Source organism: Centrocercus urophasianus, unplaced genomic scaffold (genome assembly GCF_019232065.1).
Source record: "Centrocercus urophasianus isolate 14NV4802_14NV808 unplaced genomic scaffold, USGS_Curo_1.0 seq_3, whole genome shotgun sequence".
Classification (NCBI taxonomy): Eukaryota; Metazoa; Chordata; class Aves; order Galliformes; family Phasianidae; genus Centrocercus; species Centrocercus urophasianus.
The window spans coordinates 868,723-885,352 of NW_024884866.1; the positions used below are offsets into that span (position 1 = coordinate 868,723).

Here is a 16,630-nt window from a genome sequence, read left to right on the forward strand (position 1 = left end):
TTGCTGAGGTGTTTGCGCAGATGCCAGCTTTCTCAGCATGCAAGATTTCCAGAAGGCATCTTTTGGCCAGGAGAACCAGACTGATTTTTATTGGCTTACCAGCAATAAAAAAAGCGATCTATTTCTGGCTGTTTAGATAGTGACGTGGCTAAAACAAACGCCTTTGTTTTCAGCAGCTGCTAACAATACCTGCAGGGAGCTGTTCCCAAGGCAGTTATCTCTGGCACTGGCAGCAGTAGGATGTAAACAGCATGTATCAAGCTAATGAAAAACACTGACTGGCCAAATTTGAAAGGAGCTGCATTTAGCTGGGCCCCTCTCGCCAGGATTGCGTTCTCACAGCAGCAGCAAAGTCGCCTTCTGGAGGACAGCTCTCCCCGGCACGTGGGGATGCAGTTCCAGCCAGGACGGGACAACTCAGGGTCAGTGGCCAGCCAGCATGTGCTGTGATTCACTCCCAACCCAGAGCTCACTTGTGCCTTTCTAGGTCAGAGCCAACGGGCAGTACTCTGCACCAGTCCACACAGCAAGAGCCTAAGATGAGAGAGATACCAGTGGGTTATTTTGAATGACATAGTCCGGACTTGTACACTGTGGGAGGCGTGATGGGAACTCTTTCTGTCTCTCCCGATAATTTAATGAGCTGTTGTAACGAGGGATGCAGTGAGCCCCTCATTTGTATGCAGTTCCCACATGAGATGTGAATATTAAATTCCTCCAAGTATGAATCAGCATCTCTCCTCCTCCCACAGCTCGCTCCCCTATCTCGCAATCTGCAGCAGCTCCACAGCCCCAGATGCCCTCGTGTCCCCCCGGGCTCCCCGACTTCACCGTCACCTTGAAAGCCATCAAAGGAGACGGACTCGCCTCTGATGATGATGACAAGCACCCGCTGCTCGGCACAACAAAGCCCAAAAAAAGCTCTCGTGTCTTTCTTCAAACCCGCCTGCAGCCCCACAGCCTGTTAGCGTTCGGGAAAATCTCATGACATGGGAAATTAAACCTACAGGGCACCGCTGCCTCTGACAGCCGGTAGTTTAAATAATGAATTGGTAATCATAAACCCTTTTGAAATCAAAATGAAGTTTAAAAAGGGAAAAACCAACTTTTGAGACACACCTTTTGATGGCGAAGGGCTTTCCCACGTAGATTCCATCAGCAGCTGTCACTCAGTGCTGGCAGACAGCAGGTGCGTGCTGCTCCGTGCGGGAGAGCCGCACTCACCCAACGAGAAAAGTCAGGGGCTGAACGAGTTTGCAAATAGCAGCAATTCCAGTCCAAAAACCATTCCCATAGCAGAGGGGAGGAAGTATTCCCTGAGGACAAGGAGGCTGGCTGCCTTTCTTTCCTTCTTTTTTTTTTTTCTTATGCAAAAAAGCAGGAAAAAAAGTCACAGGAGAATGGGATGGAAGGTAAAACTTCAGAATTACAGTGCAGAAATCACCACCTGCTCCTGCAAAACAGGCTGTTCTTTATTTGCAAAGCCCTGGGAGCTGTAAACTGGGATTTCCCAATAAAGTGCGCTAAGCTAAAAGGCATGAAGATAGTGACAGATCCAGACTTGTTACTGCCATGAACATTCGTCTTGGCCTCAGCACACAACGCATACACAAGGTGCTGCATCCACCACCTAATACCTTTCCTGTTCTCCCCAGGACCGTGCAGAAAGCCCTGCCTCAGGAACATTTAGAAACTAAAGATGAATTGCGCATCTGAGTACAAAAACAAGCCTCCTATTTCAAATGCCAGCATTTCTGCTGCAAAGCCCTTCCTTGGAGATTTTCCAGAGGTACCTATAACTGGTCTCCAGTTGCTGGGGATCTCCAGGACCAAAGCCAAAAGTACAATAAGAAATAGAAAAATGAAGCCCATACCCAGTAAATGGGAACTTTATTAAACTACTGAGTTACTCCGAAATGTATAAATGTTCCATTAAATACATTCAGTTTTCTTTTACACAGATTTATAGAAATTTACATATACCAAAACATATTTAAATTAGTTTTCAAGCTTGCTACCAATAAAAGTTTGGTTGCTTTTTTCTTTTTTTCTTAATAAAGGAGAAGAGTCAATTATCTGCTCTCGCAGATGTGCATACATACACACAGATACAAATAAGGAGAAGGGAGATGCTTTTCTTTCATGTAACCCACAAGGGAGGCAGCAAAAAGCTTATGCAGGGTTTTGAGCAAAAATTCACCCTTGCCAAAAAGTGGGCTATATAAATTCTCCCCCTGGGACAGACTCAAACAAGAGGCCCTATGTAATACTTTGTGTTTGGGTACAATGTCTGCAGTAAGACATTGTGAAACACTAAGGGCCCCTTGCCAACTTCAAAAGACAAAGGTAGCTGTCCCTGATACTAGCCCTTGAGATGCACGTGAGCAATTAAACGGTTTATTCTCACTGCGCTATACACTTCAAACACTGAGGGATAGAGTGGAGAAGCAGATCTACCCTAAGCCATGCCACTTGTCTGAAGAGATTTCCTTTTTATTTTATTCTTGTTTTTATTATTAAATGAGGATTCATTTGTGAGCGAGTGGAAAGGCAACTCTTTAACTAGGATGCTCAGGAGAACAGTGATCAGCTTCCCCACCTACAAACATTTCCCTTAGGAATATGCATAGCATGCTGAACAAGTTCTCCCTCATTCTCCGTACCTTAGACTAGCAAGACATGAAAATTTGTATCCGCAGGAAAAAGGAGGTGTTTTTATTCGTAAAAAGCTTATCAAATACTAGTTGAAGTCATCCTTTGGAGTATTTAAACATTAAAAACCGCATTTGAAGCAACGAAGGAAGTCTACAAAAACATTGTCATGCGTAAGATCCGTGTTTCATGCTAAATATTCATGTTGACAAGGAGAGGAGGGGGCAGAGAAACAGATGGCTCAATCAGAGCCATTGCAACATTCAAGTAATTTGGTAGTACATAAACCAGTGGAAACATGGAATAGTAAGAAAGTGCTCAGCACTACAACGCAGCCTTCAAGAGCTGAACTGCAAACATCCTTGATATGTATCATAAATATATGGCACTTCTGTATGACCAAACGCTGGCAAGTTTGCTTGTGACTGGAACAAGTCAGATGAGGAGTAGTCATCATCCCAGTGGTTACTAGTGGCCCTTCCAATGGGCACAACCTCCAGCTGTGAAGCACCAGCCCTATCTACTTGTGCATGCAAGACAATTCCTGGAGAATAAGCCTCCTGACCAGCAGAAAGTTTTCTCCAGACACACGTACACGTTCATAAAACATGCTAAAAATTCTTCAGTTAGGATAAAGACAGCCACAAACAGCAAATATCCCGTTTTACTATTTTTTGGCCAGCAGTTCCCAGCTTGTCCAATTGCCAGCAATGGACTTTGCAACAGGCAAAAAAGAGTTCCTGAATCCAAGGCAGTAGAAACAATGTAAAGCACAATCATCTACATTCATTTTCAGTACTGTTCCACAGGATTCTCTCTGATGTTGAATAAGAAATCAACCAACACAAATGCTTGAGCCCCAGGAAGAATTTCATGTATACAAAAACTGGCCTTTATCCACATATTCTGTCACAAAGCATTTCATCCCATAGCTTAACTCCTTTAAATTTTTTGGCTTCTGGTGACCTTCCACATCACAAATGCTCAAAGACTTGCTGCTACACTCCTATTCCATCACAGTAGCTTCAAACACATTCAAATTCTTAACAGAGGATTTAGACCAGAACACAACCAGTTGCCCTTTTCCAGTGGTGTGCGTTACGTTGAAGAGCACGTGATGCCGCTTATCAGCAATGTTACTGCTTTAAGGAATTCCTCAACAGAGACATCCAGTGCAAGAGACATTCCAAGATTCAAAAAACCTCTCCTTACTTCAGTAACGGCTTCAGTATTTTACCTATTGTGGTCCGGTTTGCATCTTTCATTTTAAGAGAAGACTTTTCCAATGCCCCCTGCTCCTTCGGTGAAGCCTCTGCCTTTGAGCTGACGGTGTCTCCCTGGAGGATGCTTTTTCCAAACACTCTGGCACTATTTGCTCTCTTTAAAGTACTCCCTCCATTCTCCTTTGGACTCAGATCATCAGAGGTTGCTGCTGGCTTCACTTTAGGCAGCCTCTGGGACACAGATCTGGTGATACTTGGAGGTTTGGATGAGGTGGAGAGATCCACTTTTGCACGCTTTGAAGAAGAAGCCACTGTATTCCTTGCAAAGCTGGGGACACTGGATGGTGTTTTGGGAGCACTGACAGGGCTAACTTTGGTGTCATCTACAGGGGCCTGGGGTTTTACGCTGGAGCGACACATCTTCGTCTCATCTGTCTTTGACTTTGCAGTACTCCTAACAGGTTTAGAGCCTGGTTTCTTGAGAGCAACTCTGTCTCTCTCAAAATGAGCACTGCTTGAGGTGACAGTCCCCCTCTGTAATCTTGGCTCTTCTACTGACATGCTGTGCCTGTAAGGACTTCTTGGCAGTGTGTCTGTAGTGCCTCGGACAGAGCTGCGACGAGACAGGCGGCTTTCCACTGTACTAGTCTCACGAAGCGCCGGCTTGGCTTCTGGCTTTTTCACACTGCTTGGTGCTTTGTTTGACCGAGAAATAGGCACCACTTTCCTCATACTTTCATTCTCAGAGGCATTCAAAGTTCTAACAGGTCTGGAAGAAGTTGTGTGGCTAGGGCGAGTGCCACTGGGTTTTGAGGAACTTGGAGATCTGTCTTTCAGAGAGTTTCTCTTTGGTCCTATGGGGTCTTTGTTTTTTACAGCTTTTTCTTTAGAAAGCGTGTGTTTGCTGTTGGCATCGTCCTTATCGTTTGTGGAAGCATGAAGAGACAGATCCTTGGCAGAAGCTGAATTTAGGTTTGGGAAGAGTGTTCTAGGCCTGTACTGAGCACCATTCACAGAAGAGCGTGTTTTGCCAGCCTCGCTTCTTACTTCATTGCCTGCTGATTTAAAATCATTCCCCTCTTCAGAGTCCAATGTCAAAGAACAGTCAGTAGTAGTATCTGACACATAGAACATTGGCCCATCTTCCCTACTTCCCGAAACACTTGTGTCCATCGACACAGGGCTGCTGCTGCCAGGCTCTGAAGTTTCACTCTTGCAACCCATTGCCTTGCCTGTATGGTTGTGGGCCTCTCTAGAGCTTCTGCAAGCTGGAGGCAGATCGTCATCAGCAGTGCTAAGGGAATGCAAGCTTAGATCATCTAGAGTCTCCACATCTGTTCCACCGACATCCTCTAAATATATTAGAGGCATATCCTCTGCTGGCTTTGCTCCTTGAATATCAAACTTCCTTAATCCTTTAACAAGTTCGTGCTCCTCAACTGCAAGGGCCAAAGCATTTATATCAGCAGACTCCTCACAAGAGGCATTGGAAGCATGCATGTTGCAGTTGGTGCTTCGCTGTGGATAATGGGGATTGTTGGTTGAGCCACCAAAGTGATTGGACTGCGCTGGACGCAACTGCAGCAGATCACTACTTTTCCCTTTGGTTTCAGACTGTTGCTGTAAATGCAAGGTATTTAAATTGGGATCTCTAGTTTCTTTGGATTCAGTCCAGGCTACATTGGGTCTTACTTGTCGGGTGTTTGCACGGGGAAGGCTGTTAAATTTATTGGAATCCTCTTCTTTTGAAATTTCCAGGAAACTCTGCAGCTCTCTGTCTGCAGTAATTCCCAGAGAAAGTCGAGAGCGTTTGGAATTGGGGTTTCTGTATGAAGGGCTTTGAGGTCTCTGCTGCAAGAAGGGAAGAAACTCTTCGAGTCCTTTTTTGGCCAACATTTCCACATCATTTTCACTGCTGCTCCGCCCAAAGCTTCCAAGCTCTCCAGCAGCCCAGGATCGACGTTTCTCCTCCAGCTCCTTTCGCCTTTGCAGATGATGAAGTTCCTGGATCTCTCGTTCCCTGTTTTCCTGACAAGGAAACGCATAAATCCATGTTACAGAGGACAGCATTCTATGCACGAGAACAAGTTACACAGCTTTATCTTTCCTTTTACTTCCTCCTATCAAAGTTAGTTCCTACTGCTATCACTTTCTCTCCACCCCCAATACATACACACAAAAATTCACCATGGCAACCAGTCTGCAATCATTAACCATATGGACTGCAGTTCCCTGCATAACTAATGCTGGAGGCATATCAGTCCAATTAACATAAGAAAAAAATGCGCAAGTCCCCACAGAGCCTGAAAATGTGATCTATCAAACCCAACTAGCTTTTATGTCCGAGCAAAGAATTGTTGCTGTATACAGAGACGTTCAAGTCCATGCTCAGTAGGTTTAGAGAGAGCAGTTTTATCTGTTGAGTAAACTTCCAGCTGAGCATTATATTCTTATTTTAAAACAAACTTGTCTGACAAGAATGCAGTCACGGCGTTCTCACATCCCCCCGTATTACAACAACTGTTATTGAAGCAGCAAGTGGAGTTTCCAAGGGTTGCTGTTTATCCCCAACTTGAACATAACAGATTAGAAATTTTGTGAAAAGACATGGCTTGCATACAAAAGCAAACGACAAAGCTTCCACAATGTCTCACGATCATTACGTAGACATCAACTGATGCCACTTCAACCTCATTCCAACAAGAGGTTTTGGATCTCTTGTTTGCTGTTGGCTTCAAAAATTGACAGCTACAGCAAAGAAGTTGCCCCAGGCACGCTAGAGATTTTGGTAGCTAGGCTGAGGGGCTGAGGTTTAGAAAGACATGGAAAGAGGCAGTTTGTGTTTGAAAGACAACATAGTAACACCTTTCTGCTATAATCATTAGCGGTGGTTTACTATGAACAACTACACTTCAACAGACACCTCTAGACTTCAGATTTCATCTAAGTTAAACTTGAGAAAATAACCTGGAAAGTTCAACAGAAATGAAGAACCTGGTTTTCTTCAGTCAGTACAGCTGCAGCAAAAGAAGAGGAAGGCCTAGTCTTCACAAAGATTCAAAAATTAGTTTTCCAGCACATTAATTTTGTTCTCAGAAAGCCTACATGGCTGTTTAAAAAAAACTCCACGCACCTATATTGGTCTGAAGCACTGTTTAGTTTGATTTTCCCATTGTTGTGACAACAGAAGAACTGAACAACTATAAATAGTTGCCTGAAAGCTTCCAGTAAACAAAAGTCTAATGCTGAAGCTCTTTTTGATGAATGGGTTAATGTATACCTCTTAACTGGGATTTGAGATGACACAGGGCTGTGAAAGATAAGATGTGCTAGAGACCTCAGAAACTCAACAGCTAAGGAAGGACAAAGAAAAAACTTGCATTTCAGGAAAAATGTGGCAAGGAGCCTTCTTTCACAGGTATGGGATTACAGGATTAACACTCAAAGAACGCTAAAGCTTAATTTCGAATATCCTATTGTAAAGCCAAATAATATCTGCAACAATTATTAACTATGTTCACTTTCTACGTTAGACACAGAACAGCAGAATATGTTGTTCTCACCCAGAATATGTTTATGGAGGTTTTATTCAAATGATAAACCTATTTTAAACACACATGAGCATGTTCTAAAATTGCAAAAACAAAGTGTTTTTAACACGTGAGATACGCACAGTTGGCCATTGTGGTATAAACCACCTTTTTTGACTGCTGGCTCTGCTGTCCACACGTTACATTCATTTCTCAGAACTGTAGTTCATTAATGTTTTAGGTTAATCTTCACAAAATACTTAGCAAGAAAATCTTTTCAGTATTTGTAATTAAGAGAGCAATTCATCATTTCTGACTAGTTTCTACATAGTTAAGAAAAGCAATCCCCATCGGGCCTTGGAGTAACAGCTATCCATTGACCACCCGTATGCAATGTGTGATTATGAATTAAACCCTCAATTCCAAATGACTGAACACGTCCTTTGTAACACGCATGAAGTCACCTCTCACTAAGAAGTCTGCAAGCGTTACTACCATTTCGTTTAATATGTTTGCATATTATTCACATGTATAACCACACTCTGGGTGGTAGAGGGCAAGCTAAAGGTACAACATGCATGTTAGCTGAACTTTCAGTCAGCTTGCTACTTACTAATCAGGAATGTTTTTCTCTCTTTCTAAACAAAAGATTTTATGAAAACTGCTGTCAACTGCAGATTACGTAAGGCAGAAAAACGAATCTGTGTATCCACCTAATTCATGCTAATTATAAAGTCCTAAAAATTATTTCTAATGATAGGTAGACTTTTCTAAACAAAAAATTGTAACCAATGCTGACACTTTTGTGAGTTTTCACCCACAGAAAGCATTTAAAAGACCAAAGTAGCCACTGCCATCACCATTTTGACAAATAGATCAAATACCACAAGATACAAAGCATCCCTTACACAGAAAACTATTAATTCATGTGAACCAGTATTTATTTCAATAGAGTGAGAATCTCATTCTGGGCTCAACAGCCTTATGGCAAGCCTAACAGGGCTTACCTTAACAGCCTTGTTGAATCTTAAGCAGAAGTCCCTAAATATCTGGAAACATTCATCCAACTTCATAGTTTCTTTGTCCTCACAGAAGAAGTCAATGAGAGCATTTCCTTCCTCTTCTAATTCTCGTTTCTGGTGTTCTAGCTCCTTTAGTTGTCTCACAGCAAACTGTAGAAAAGAATATACAATGGCAAACAGAAAAATTTAAGTAACAACAGTAGAGCTGTATATTACGAGCTTATGTGTATATTAGGAGCTCGTGTTCCATCCTCGAAGTTGTTACAGATGCCTGAAAATTAAGACTTTGAGGAAGAACTTCTACTAATCAAAGGAAACTTCCTGTCATTTCAACAAAATGAGGAAAGAAGGGCAAGGAAAATGCATCAGTCAACATTCAAATTCTAGTGAATAGGATACAAACTGGGCAAGAGTTCACAACTTCGAGCAGCAGAACTGCTTAAAGGAACAACCACTGCATTTTTTTGTCTCCCCAGTCTGCATCACCAGCCATTCAATGCCATCCTTGCACAATATCACATCTGAGAACATATCTGACTCAAAATAACCTGGTGGAGAAAGTTAATTTCCAGACAAATCAGTTTTCTGATACTAATTCACGACTCCCTGAAGATTTTTCATGCTGCAGCACTGGACTGTAAGAAGGCAGCTGGAGGCACGAGTGACCACTTAAGACAACTTGCTGCCAGGAAGTTACTTGGTAAATTATGCTGGTCGGGTAGGAACAAATCTGACTGGTTAGCATTTAGTGAAAAAAAAGAATGGATTGAAAATAAACTGGACAATTGACAAGAGCATACATAGAAAATAAGTTCCTCCCACATATTTCAGTAATTTATTCATGAGGATGAGATAATGAAAGCTGACTTTTAATCAGCTTGGTTATGACTTATAATTTGAAAACAAAAACCGGAAGTCTTTATGTAAGGTATGCATTTATAAAAAGATATTTTTTTTTCACAACATTTTTTGGAATGTGGCCTAAACAAGGTTGTAGTGTTACATAAAACCAGCTATTAAATTAAAAACGAAAAAAAAAAAGCCAAACATGTCAGAACATAACATTAAAGAGTCTGGGTGCAATGGATTTAAGCCAATGATTCAGAGTGAATGAGGACAGCTATTTCAATCTTAACCCGCCTCTTTCTTCATCACCTTCACGTCTGAAAAACTACACTATTAACTATACTTGCAAGTTGAGAATCAGGGTGGGTTAAGTTCCAGATCAATATCTGTCTTTCTCTCTCTTCTTTTTTTTTTTTAACTTGTAATAGTTTTCTACAGCATGAAACAAAAATCATTTAATTGAAATGTAATGCATATTTCTCTGGGCATCACCACATACTGGGAAAATACCTACAACTTTGCTTCAAAGTTAAGCGCCATATACATTCATATCTATGAAGTTATTGAGATACTGAAAAAGAAAAGCAGAATCTACCAAGCAGTGATGGTATGGCTTAGAATAATACACTCTGTGCAACGGGTAAATTAGTACAGAAAACAGGCTTTTTTAGCATTCAAGCTTCTAAGAATCCCTCTTCAATTAAATATCCTCAGTAAAAACTCACATGGTCCAGCTTAACATCACAGTTGCCCAAAATATCTGCAAGTTAAGAACAGAAGTAGAGACCAACCCAAATTGTCTTATATTTTAACTACTGTTCTTTGTCAGGCATTTAACACACTTGCCCAACAAGCCTTGGGCAACGTACACTCCATACCCCTCCCAGCAAAAACACAATCCTTCCAACTCTCTTACTTCACAAACACCATGTAGTTGGAACACCTTTGTACCACTGATATGGTAGACATATTAAAACAATGCTTCTGTTTATTGACATGTCCACACAAATTACTTTGAGCTGAGGAATGCTCCTATATTCAGATGACAATAAAACATCAACACAGGTAACCTACAAACCTGCAGAAAGCTTTCCATCTGATAAAAGAGTTTTGGGTCTCGTCGGATGCTGTCTTTAACAGATCTTGTCTTGAAAGAGAGTGAGTGGAGCTCTGCTTCTACGTTATCAATGGATAACCTAAAAATGCATATACAGAGAATGCTTATTGAGGAGGAGGAGTTGCCGTTAGGTTAGCCACAATATGCTTCAAAATTGATGCTCAACATGAAGTGCAACCTGGCTATCAAACAAGACCTACCTGTTCAGAATATCTTTCTAAAGTATAAATCGAAAGTTAGGAGAGAGATAAGCACATTTCTTCTTATTTGCAACTTAAAAAGATTCCCATGGGGTGTGGTTTCACAATTAATTCGAGCCAGTCCTACCCAGCTATACTGCCTGAAAGGGCAATGCCACTCTGCCAAGTGTTCTTTTTTCTCTCCCTGAGCATTCACTCATTTTCTAGATGGCGGTTGTATCGTACTGAGCACAGAAGATTAATCCGATAAAAGCATAAATACATTTCCTTCCAGATGGGTCATTTCCTTAGTCCATCTGACTATATGACCGTTTCAGTGCCAAAGCTAGTGCAACAAGGAGTCACACTGCCAACCGGGGCTCCCATTTTGGCAACAGCATTTGACATCATGAAATTGCACATTACTTTCTTCTAAATTGTCACTTAGAAGACAGACTAAGAAGACATTGAGCTTTGTCTATCAGCTGATGCATTACTGTTTCCAGAACGGTAAAAAAAATAACAACTGCACATGCGTTCCTAACTACTTTCAATCAACAGCACTTAAAACAGCGAAGCTGAAAATACGCAGCCGACCAACTGAAGCACACACGGTGAGATCATGGTGACAGCACGCATAAATAAATAGAATGCCGGGGTATTTTTCTGTGTACTTCAGGTAAGCACTCTGTGCTGGGAAAATCTTATGTGTTTTTGCAAATGAGAAAAGGCGTAGACAATTCTGCTTTAGAAGGAGGATAAAGGACTACAGGGTTGAAAGGCAAGATAAAAAAAGAAGACGTACATAATGGTGGTTGTTTTAACACGGCCTGATTGGAAGGATTTACGAGCAATTTATACACGACAGCTGTCTCTAATAAAGAAAGATCTTCCTCACACCCAATTGTAAGACACGCATTTTGTTTTGTTTAATTTTCCTGTAGAATGCATCCCCCGAAAAGATTTCATCATGAGTTACAACAGAACATTTTCAACATTAACAAATGGGATCAAAGAACAAAATGGCTAGAAAAGTACCACCAATTTTCAGATTCTGTCTACTCCCCTGCAGTTTTCCATGGGGCTTGAATACTGAGGGAAGCTACATTCCTCAGCAAGCAATAGGGCAGACTGCCAAGAAGGTGTGTGGGTTGGATGGCAGAGAGCCACACAGGTGGTCCATCAAAAATTTTCTGATTAACTGCATGGCCACTCCTTTCCTCAGAAGATTTCAGAGTTCTTTGCAGACATGACTTAATTTTTCATCAGATGTGAGAGATTGGAGCAATTTTACAGTTCAGACAACAATGTAAATAGGGTGCCCAAAGGTCAAGGAGTAAGGAAGTAGTGAACTGGGAACAGAACTCCAGGATCACTAGCTTCCAGTTTTGTGCTTTAGATCACAACATCTCACAAAAGCAAGTACGGTTATCTAGGTATGAATTAGATTAACATTATGCAGCTAAAGACAATGATGTGAACTTGCAGAGCCCCAAACCTTTCAGATTTTCCACCCAAGGCCGAAACAGAGAAGCAAACCAAATATAAAATATCTAAAAGAAGCCAAGGCCAGCACCTATATCAGAAACCACACTTGCAAGAATACTGTAGACTGCTCAGAGACAGATGAAAGTTGTTTTAAGGAAAAAAAAAAAAAAAAAAAAAAGCATAATTCTGATCTCTTAAAAGCAGCATATATGCACACGTTATTTGACAGAGACAAAACTGCAAAACACCTATGGAGATCACGTCAGAAAAAAACCTTATACCCGAAGGCACATTGCAGACATACTTCTGCTAGCAAATGGAAATGAAGCCCTCAAAGCTACAGTAAACATTTGTAAAGATCTCAGGTTTTGTGCCAAGACTTTTTGAATAAACCTAATTGCTGCACGAATCAGAGTTCCAAGTCACAGTTTAAGCATAAGTTTTCAGGTTTCTTTTGACTTACCTGGCAGCCTCATGAACATCCCTAATTTTCTCTGAAAAGTTGAGAAGAGCAGCATCTTTCTTCTGGGCTTCCTGAAACAAACAGAACAAAGCCAAAACGTACACAAGCTATTAACATTCCATTGCCACAAAGAAACACCTAGAAGTCCAGCAGTTCTAAAGCCTCTGGGGGCATACTTAAAGGTTTCTCTCCGTGCTCTTTCTTCCAGTTCAATCGTAACACAATTCAGCAGAAAATACTTCTTTAAAGAAAGACAAGGATCAGAACTAGAAACAAACAACAATTCCATTTTGCAATGCACAGCAATAGCAGCTTCTACCACTGAACACAAAAGACACCTATACTGATAGGGAATGCTAGAGAAAGGACAATTTACTGATGGCCATTGTTTGAGCAGATACAAACATCAGTTAATGCTCCATTGTTATCCAACTAATAATCTCTTAAATCTTAACTTTGTATACAGTTAAGCCAAGTCACATATAGAAACATTTAAATTTTAAAATCAGGAAGTTTAAAAATAAGAAAAAATAGCCGAAAAAAAAATTTTAAAAAAGGTCACAGCAGCTTTAAAAGTACTTGTTAGTCATCAAGGGCGGAAAAAAACAACAAACAACAACAAGGAAACATGCTGCTGAAATGATTCAGCAAGAAGAATAAGAAGCCACATCGACAGTATAAAAATTCAGGACAGTAAGAGAACTACCACAGTGAAGAAGTTAGACAAAGGTAAGATTCTACATGAGATTCACAACTCAAGTTTGCTACGGATTTCCCATGGATAGGATGGCCAGACATAGGGAAAGCAGTGAATTTTGTGGTTGAAAAGCAAACATTAAATCCAAGTCGTAAGCCACTTTATGGAGACACATGGCTCCTTCTGTTCCTGATTATCTATGGCTCCAGATTTGTATCAGTTACTTATACCAACAAAATAGTTTTCATATATACCAGCGCAACAAAATGCAGCAGACTCATCCCAGGTTTGTTGGCTTTTGTGTCCGCCAGCTTGAGCAGTGATGACAGCTTAAATCCAACAGCATTGCCAGCATACCCTCCCTAAAAAGAAATGAGCAAACAGTTGCAGTGTGTGAAATAAATGGACTGCAACACTAACAAGGAAGTCTGGTCAATCAGCCGTCCACATTCTGGATGTCACTTACCGCGTTCATAATATTCCCAGCCTGAAGGACCAAGTGCAGTATGGAATGCAGCTCCTCACAAGTCATTAACTCTGTAAGGAATAGAAAATTGCTGTCTAACAATTGTTTGTTTAGAAATACGTGCAGAGTTGCCAAACTCTTCAAGCTTTCAAAGATGAGGATTTTTATTTTAACAGGATACTACAGTGAACTGAAAATTGGGAAAAAAAATATACTCTATAATTCAGAGTCTCTGTCACAGCTAGCAAACCTCATGTACATGTTCAGACTTCAGCTCTGCAAGTGTAGTATTTCCAAGGCAACCCATGGCAGCTCACAAAACATTTGGGGTCTAATCCTGCAATGCACAAAGTATCTTATGCAAGTACCCTTACCTCCTACTAAAATTAGTGCAAGGCAAACGTTCTGCACCTCACAGGGTCTGTTTGCCATCTGTCAGGATTGGGCTAGGAACCATTATTGCTTTTAGGAAACTCAGCCGTTGGGTCTCAAAAGACGCCAGGCAATGTTTAAGTTTTCAAGACGTACCCCACTGCCACTATGAATCACCACTTTATTTCTATATGATAACCAACTTGGAGTGACATTTATTTCACTTTAGTGGCATCAAAGATGATTCAGCACAAAGTTCTATTCAGCGTGAAGGAAAGCCAAACGGAATAAAACTGGCACTTAAAGGTTCTCCATCAGAAGCCTGCTCTGCACACATGCCCTTTTTGCAAAATGCACAGTACTGCTCTATCTGAATTCATACACTTCTTCATCTGCACATAGGAACACCTGCTGAGGGCAGTACCTTAGAAATAAGATACAGAAATCCAAAATTGTTGAGAGTTAACAAGTGAGCATTACACAAATGGCACAGTAAACAAAGTACCTGCAAATTCAGAAGTCACTGCATAGCAAGAAAAATAATGTAAGCTGTTTTTAATGTAATAAATATGTTTTACACTGATTAACATAATAGAACATAGAATCCTCTTGATTACAGTTTAAACATTTTAAAAAAGTATTTTACCACAAAGTTCACATTTTACAACTCCTTTACCCCACATTTAACTGCTTAACATAGTACACTATCATTTTGGAGGCAGACAGCCCTTGTATCTTTGGATTTCAGTATTAGCAGGCCAAAAACATGTAACTAATTACACAGTCTTTGATCTAACAACATAGAGGTGAGAGAGCAAGGGAGAAGAAAGAGGAGAGAATACAAAAGGGAACACCAAATTTCCTAAGGTAAATAAGAGAAAGCAATATCTAAAGACTCTGCATAGTAAGAACCTGCTCAGTGCCATTATGGGACGCATCCATTTGCAGGCTAGATGAGAATCCACCAAGCTATTTAGACCATTTTAACCCTGAGTGATTATCAGCGTTAGAATTTAAGTAAATGTTCTCTCAGCTTAATTACAAGGAAAGAAACCTGGTAGATAGGAATAGAAAAGTAGACAGAATTCCTAAACAACTTCAGGCTATCAACAAACCCTGAAGTGCTAAGACCAAATGGAGAAGCGCACACGAGTTTGAGTGGACTCAAAACAGGGAAGCTCAGTCTGATTTGCATGACTGGCCTGATGAAGGAGTTGGAGACCAAAGTGTCTCGTCTGGAGGGAATGAATTCATCAGTTCCCAAATGTCCTGGGTGAAGGACATGAAGGACAATAGGGTGCGGCTGCTTTAATGCACAACATATTCCATCACATGTGTCTGTTGCTCAAAACAAAGTACAACAATTTCAATGAGCTCCCAATAAAAGGTCAAACTCAAACCTCAGCTTAAGGTAAGGGATGCTTTCCTGAGACAGGAGGACCAGTCCAATCCCCGCTGTTGGGAAGAACACAACAATTTTTTCCCCTTTTCCATCACTAGAAATGACTACCCTAAGCACTAGTGCTCATAGTTGAATTATTTTTACTACTGTGCCTTTCTGCCCTACTAGAAGTAGTTTAGATAATATCACTGAATTTACCAGCAGGAAGCAGGACTTTCATACTGAGGAAAAAGACAAATAGGTAACTCACGGTGTCTGAAAAGGTTGGTATTAATAATAAACAAAATTAAGAAATGAGTAATTATCGTGCAGAGTACAAGACACCAGTTGGAACATTTCAAAGCTTGTGAAATGCAGAGAATATAAATTCAACAAAAACATTTTTTAGCTCATCAATACTGCAATCTCAAAAGGCAACTGCATATAGAGAAATTTCAAAACTATACAGTGATTTTCACTGTACATCTTTGAATGTGAGCAAAGAAGAGTAATGACTGGAGTCAGCCACAGTGTCAGTGATGCATGAATGAGCAAACTGCAGTCAAAAGACAATGGCTTGCCCTACTTTAGTCATGGACAGTTTGGGTTCTGTTGGTACGAGATACACTGTTAGTATCTTTGGTCACGAACTAGCGAGTCCAAGGTCTCCAGACTTTTTATTTTGGAAGCAAAGATTCACCAGGCACACCCTGATGGCGTTTGTCAGAGGGGAGTTAGCTTCTTTTTAATAGCCAAGGTACCTGAAATTCAAGCTCTCGTCTTCATAATGCAGACTAATTAACATGCTAACAAAAACAAGAGTATTATACGTGTCCCAACATGCTTAATTACCTTTTGTTGCCTGTCTTATAATTTTCATGTCATCCTGTAGAGAAGCACAGGAGGGTGAGAACTCCCTCTCTAACACCATGGCTTCAATCCTAAGAGCATAGCTGGAGTACACAAACAAAGAGGTTTAGAACTGACAGCCAAAAGAGAATACATAATGAACAAAATAAACCTAGGATCTCCTTACTTTGGCACCTGGATTAGTAAATACATGAAGGAATCAGCTTGAGATAGTTTTGATACATCTCCATCAAAGGCTTTTAATTTCTTCACCTGGAAAAGAAAAAAAAAAAAACACTAGCAAAAAGTCTTATGGAAGATCAAGATTAACTTGATTCTGGAAGG

General features: G+C 40.8%; 1 protein-coding gene across 2 annotated transcripts in view; it reads right to left on the bottom strand.

The window, feature by feature from the left end:
* Positions 1-1,908: 1,908 nt before the first annotated feature.
* The window catches only part of FHDC1 (FH2 domain containing 1), a 33,232-nt gene continuing 18,510 nt past the window's right edge, over positions 1,909-16,630 (bottom strand). For both annotated transcript variants that reach the window (XM_042828464.1, XM_042828463.1), the window contains exons 5-12: positions 16,473-16,558; positions 16,289-16,389; positions 13,684-13,754; positions 13,472-13,579; positions 12,521-12,591; positions 10,352-10,469; positions 8,413-8,577; positions 1,909-5,903 (exon numbers count right to left, since the gene is read on the bottom strand). In XM_042828464.1, the coding sequence (XP_042684398.1) occupies positions 3,861-5,903; positions 8,413-8,577; positions 10,352-10,469; positions 12,521-12,591; positions 13,472-13,579; positions 13,684-13,754; positions 16,289-16,389; positions 16,473-16,558 (2,763 nt within the window). In that variant the 3' untranslated portion in view covers positions 1,909-3,860. The remainder of the gene's footprint in view (positions 5,904-8,412; positions 8,578-10,351; positions 10,470-12,520; positions 12,592-13,471; positions 13,580-13,683; positions 13,755-16,288; positions 16,390-16,472; positions 16,559-16,630) is intronic.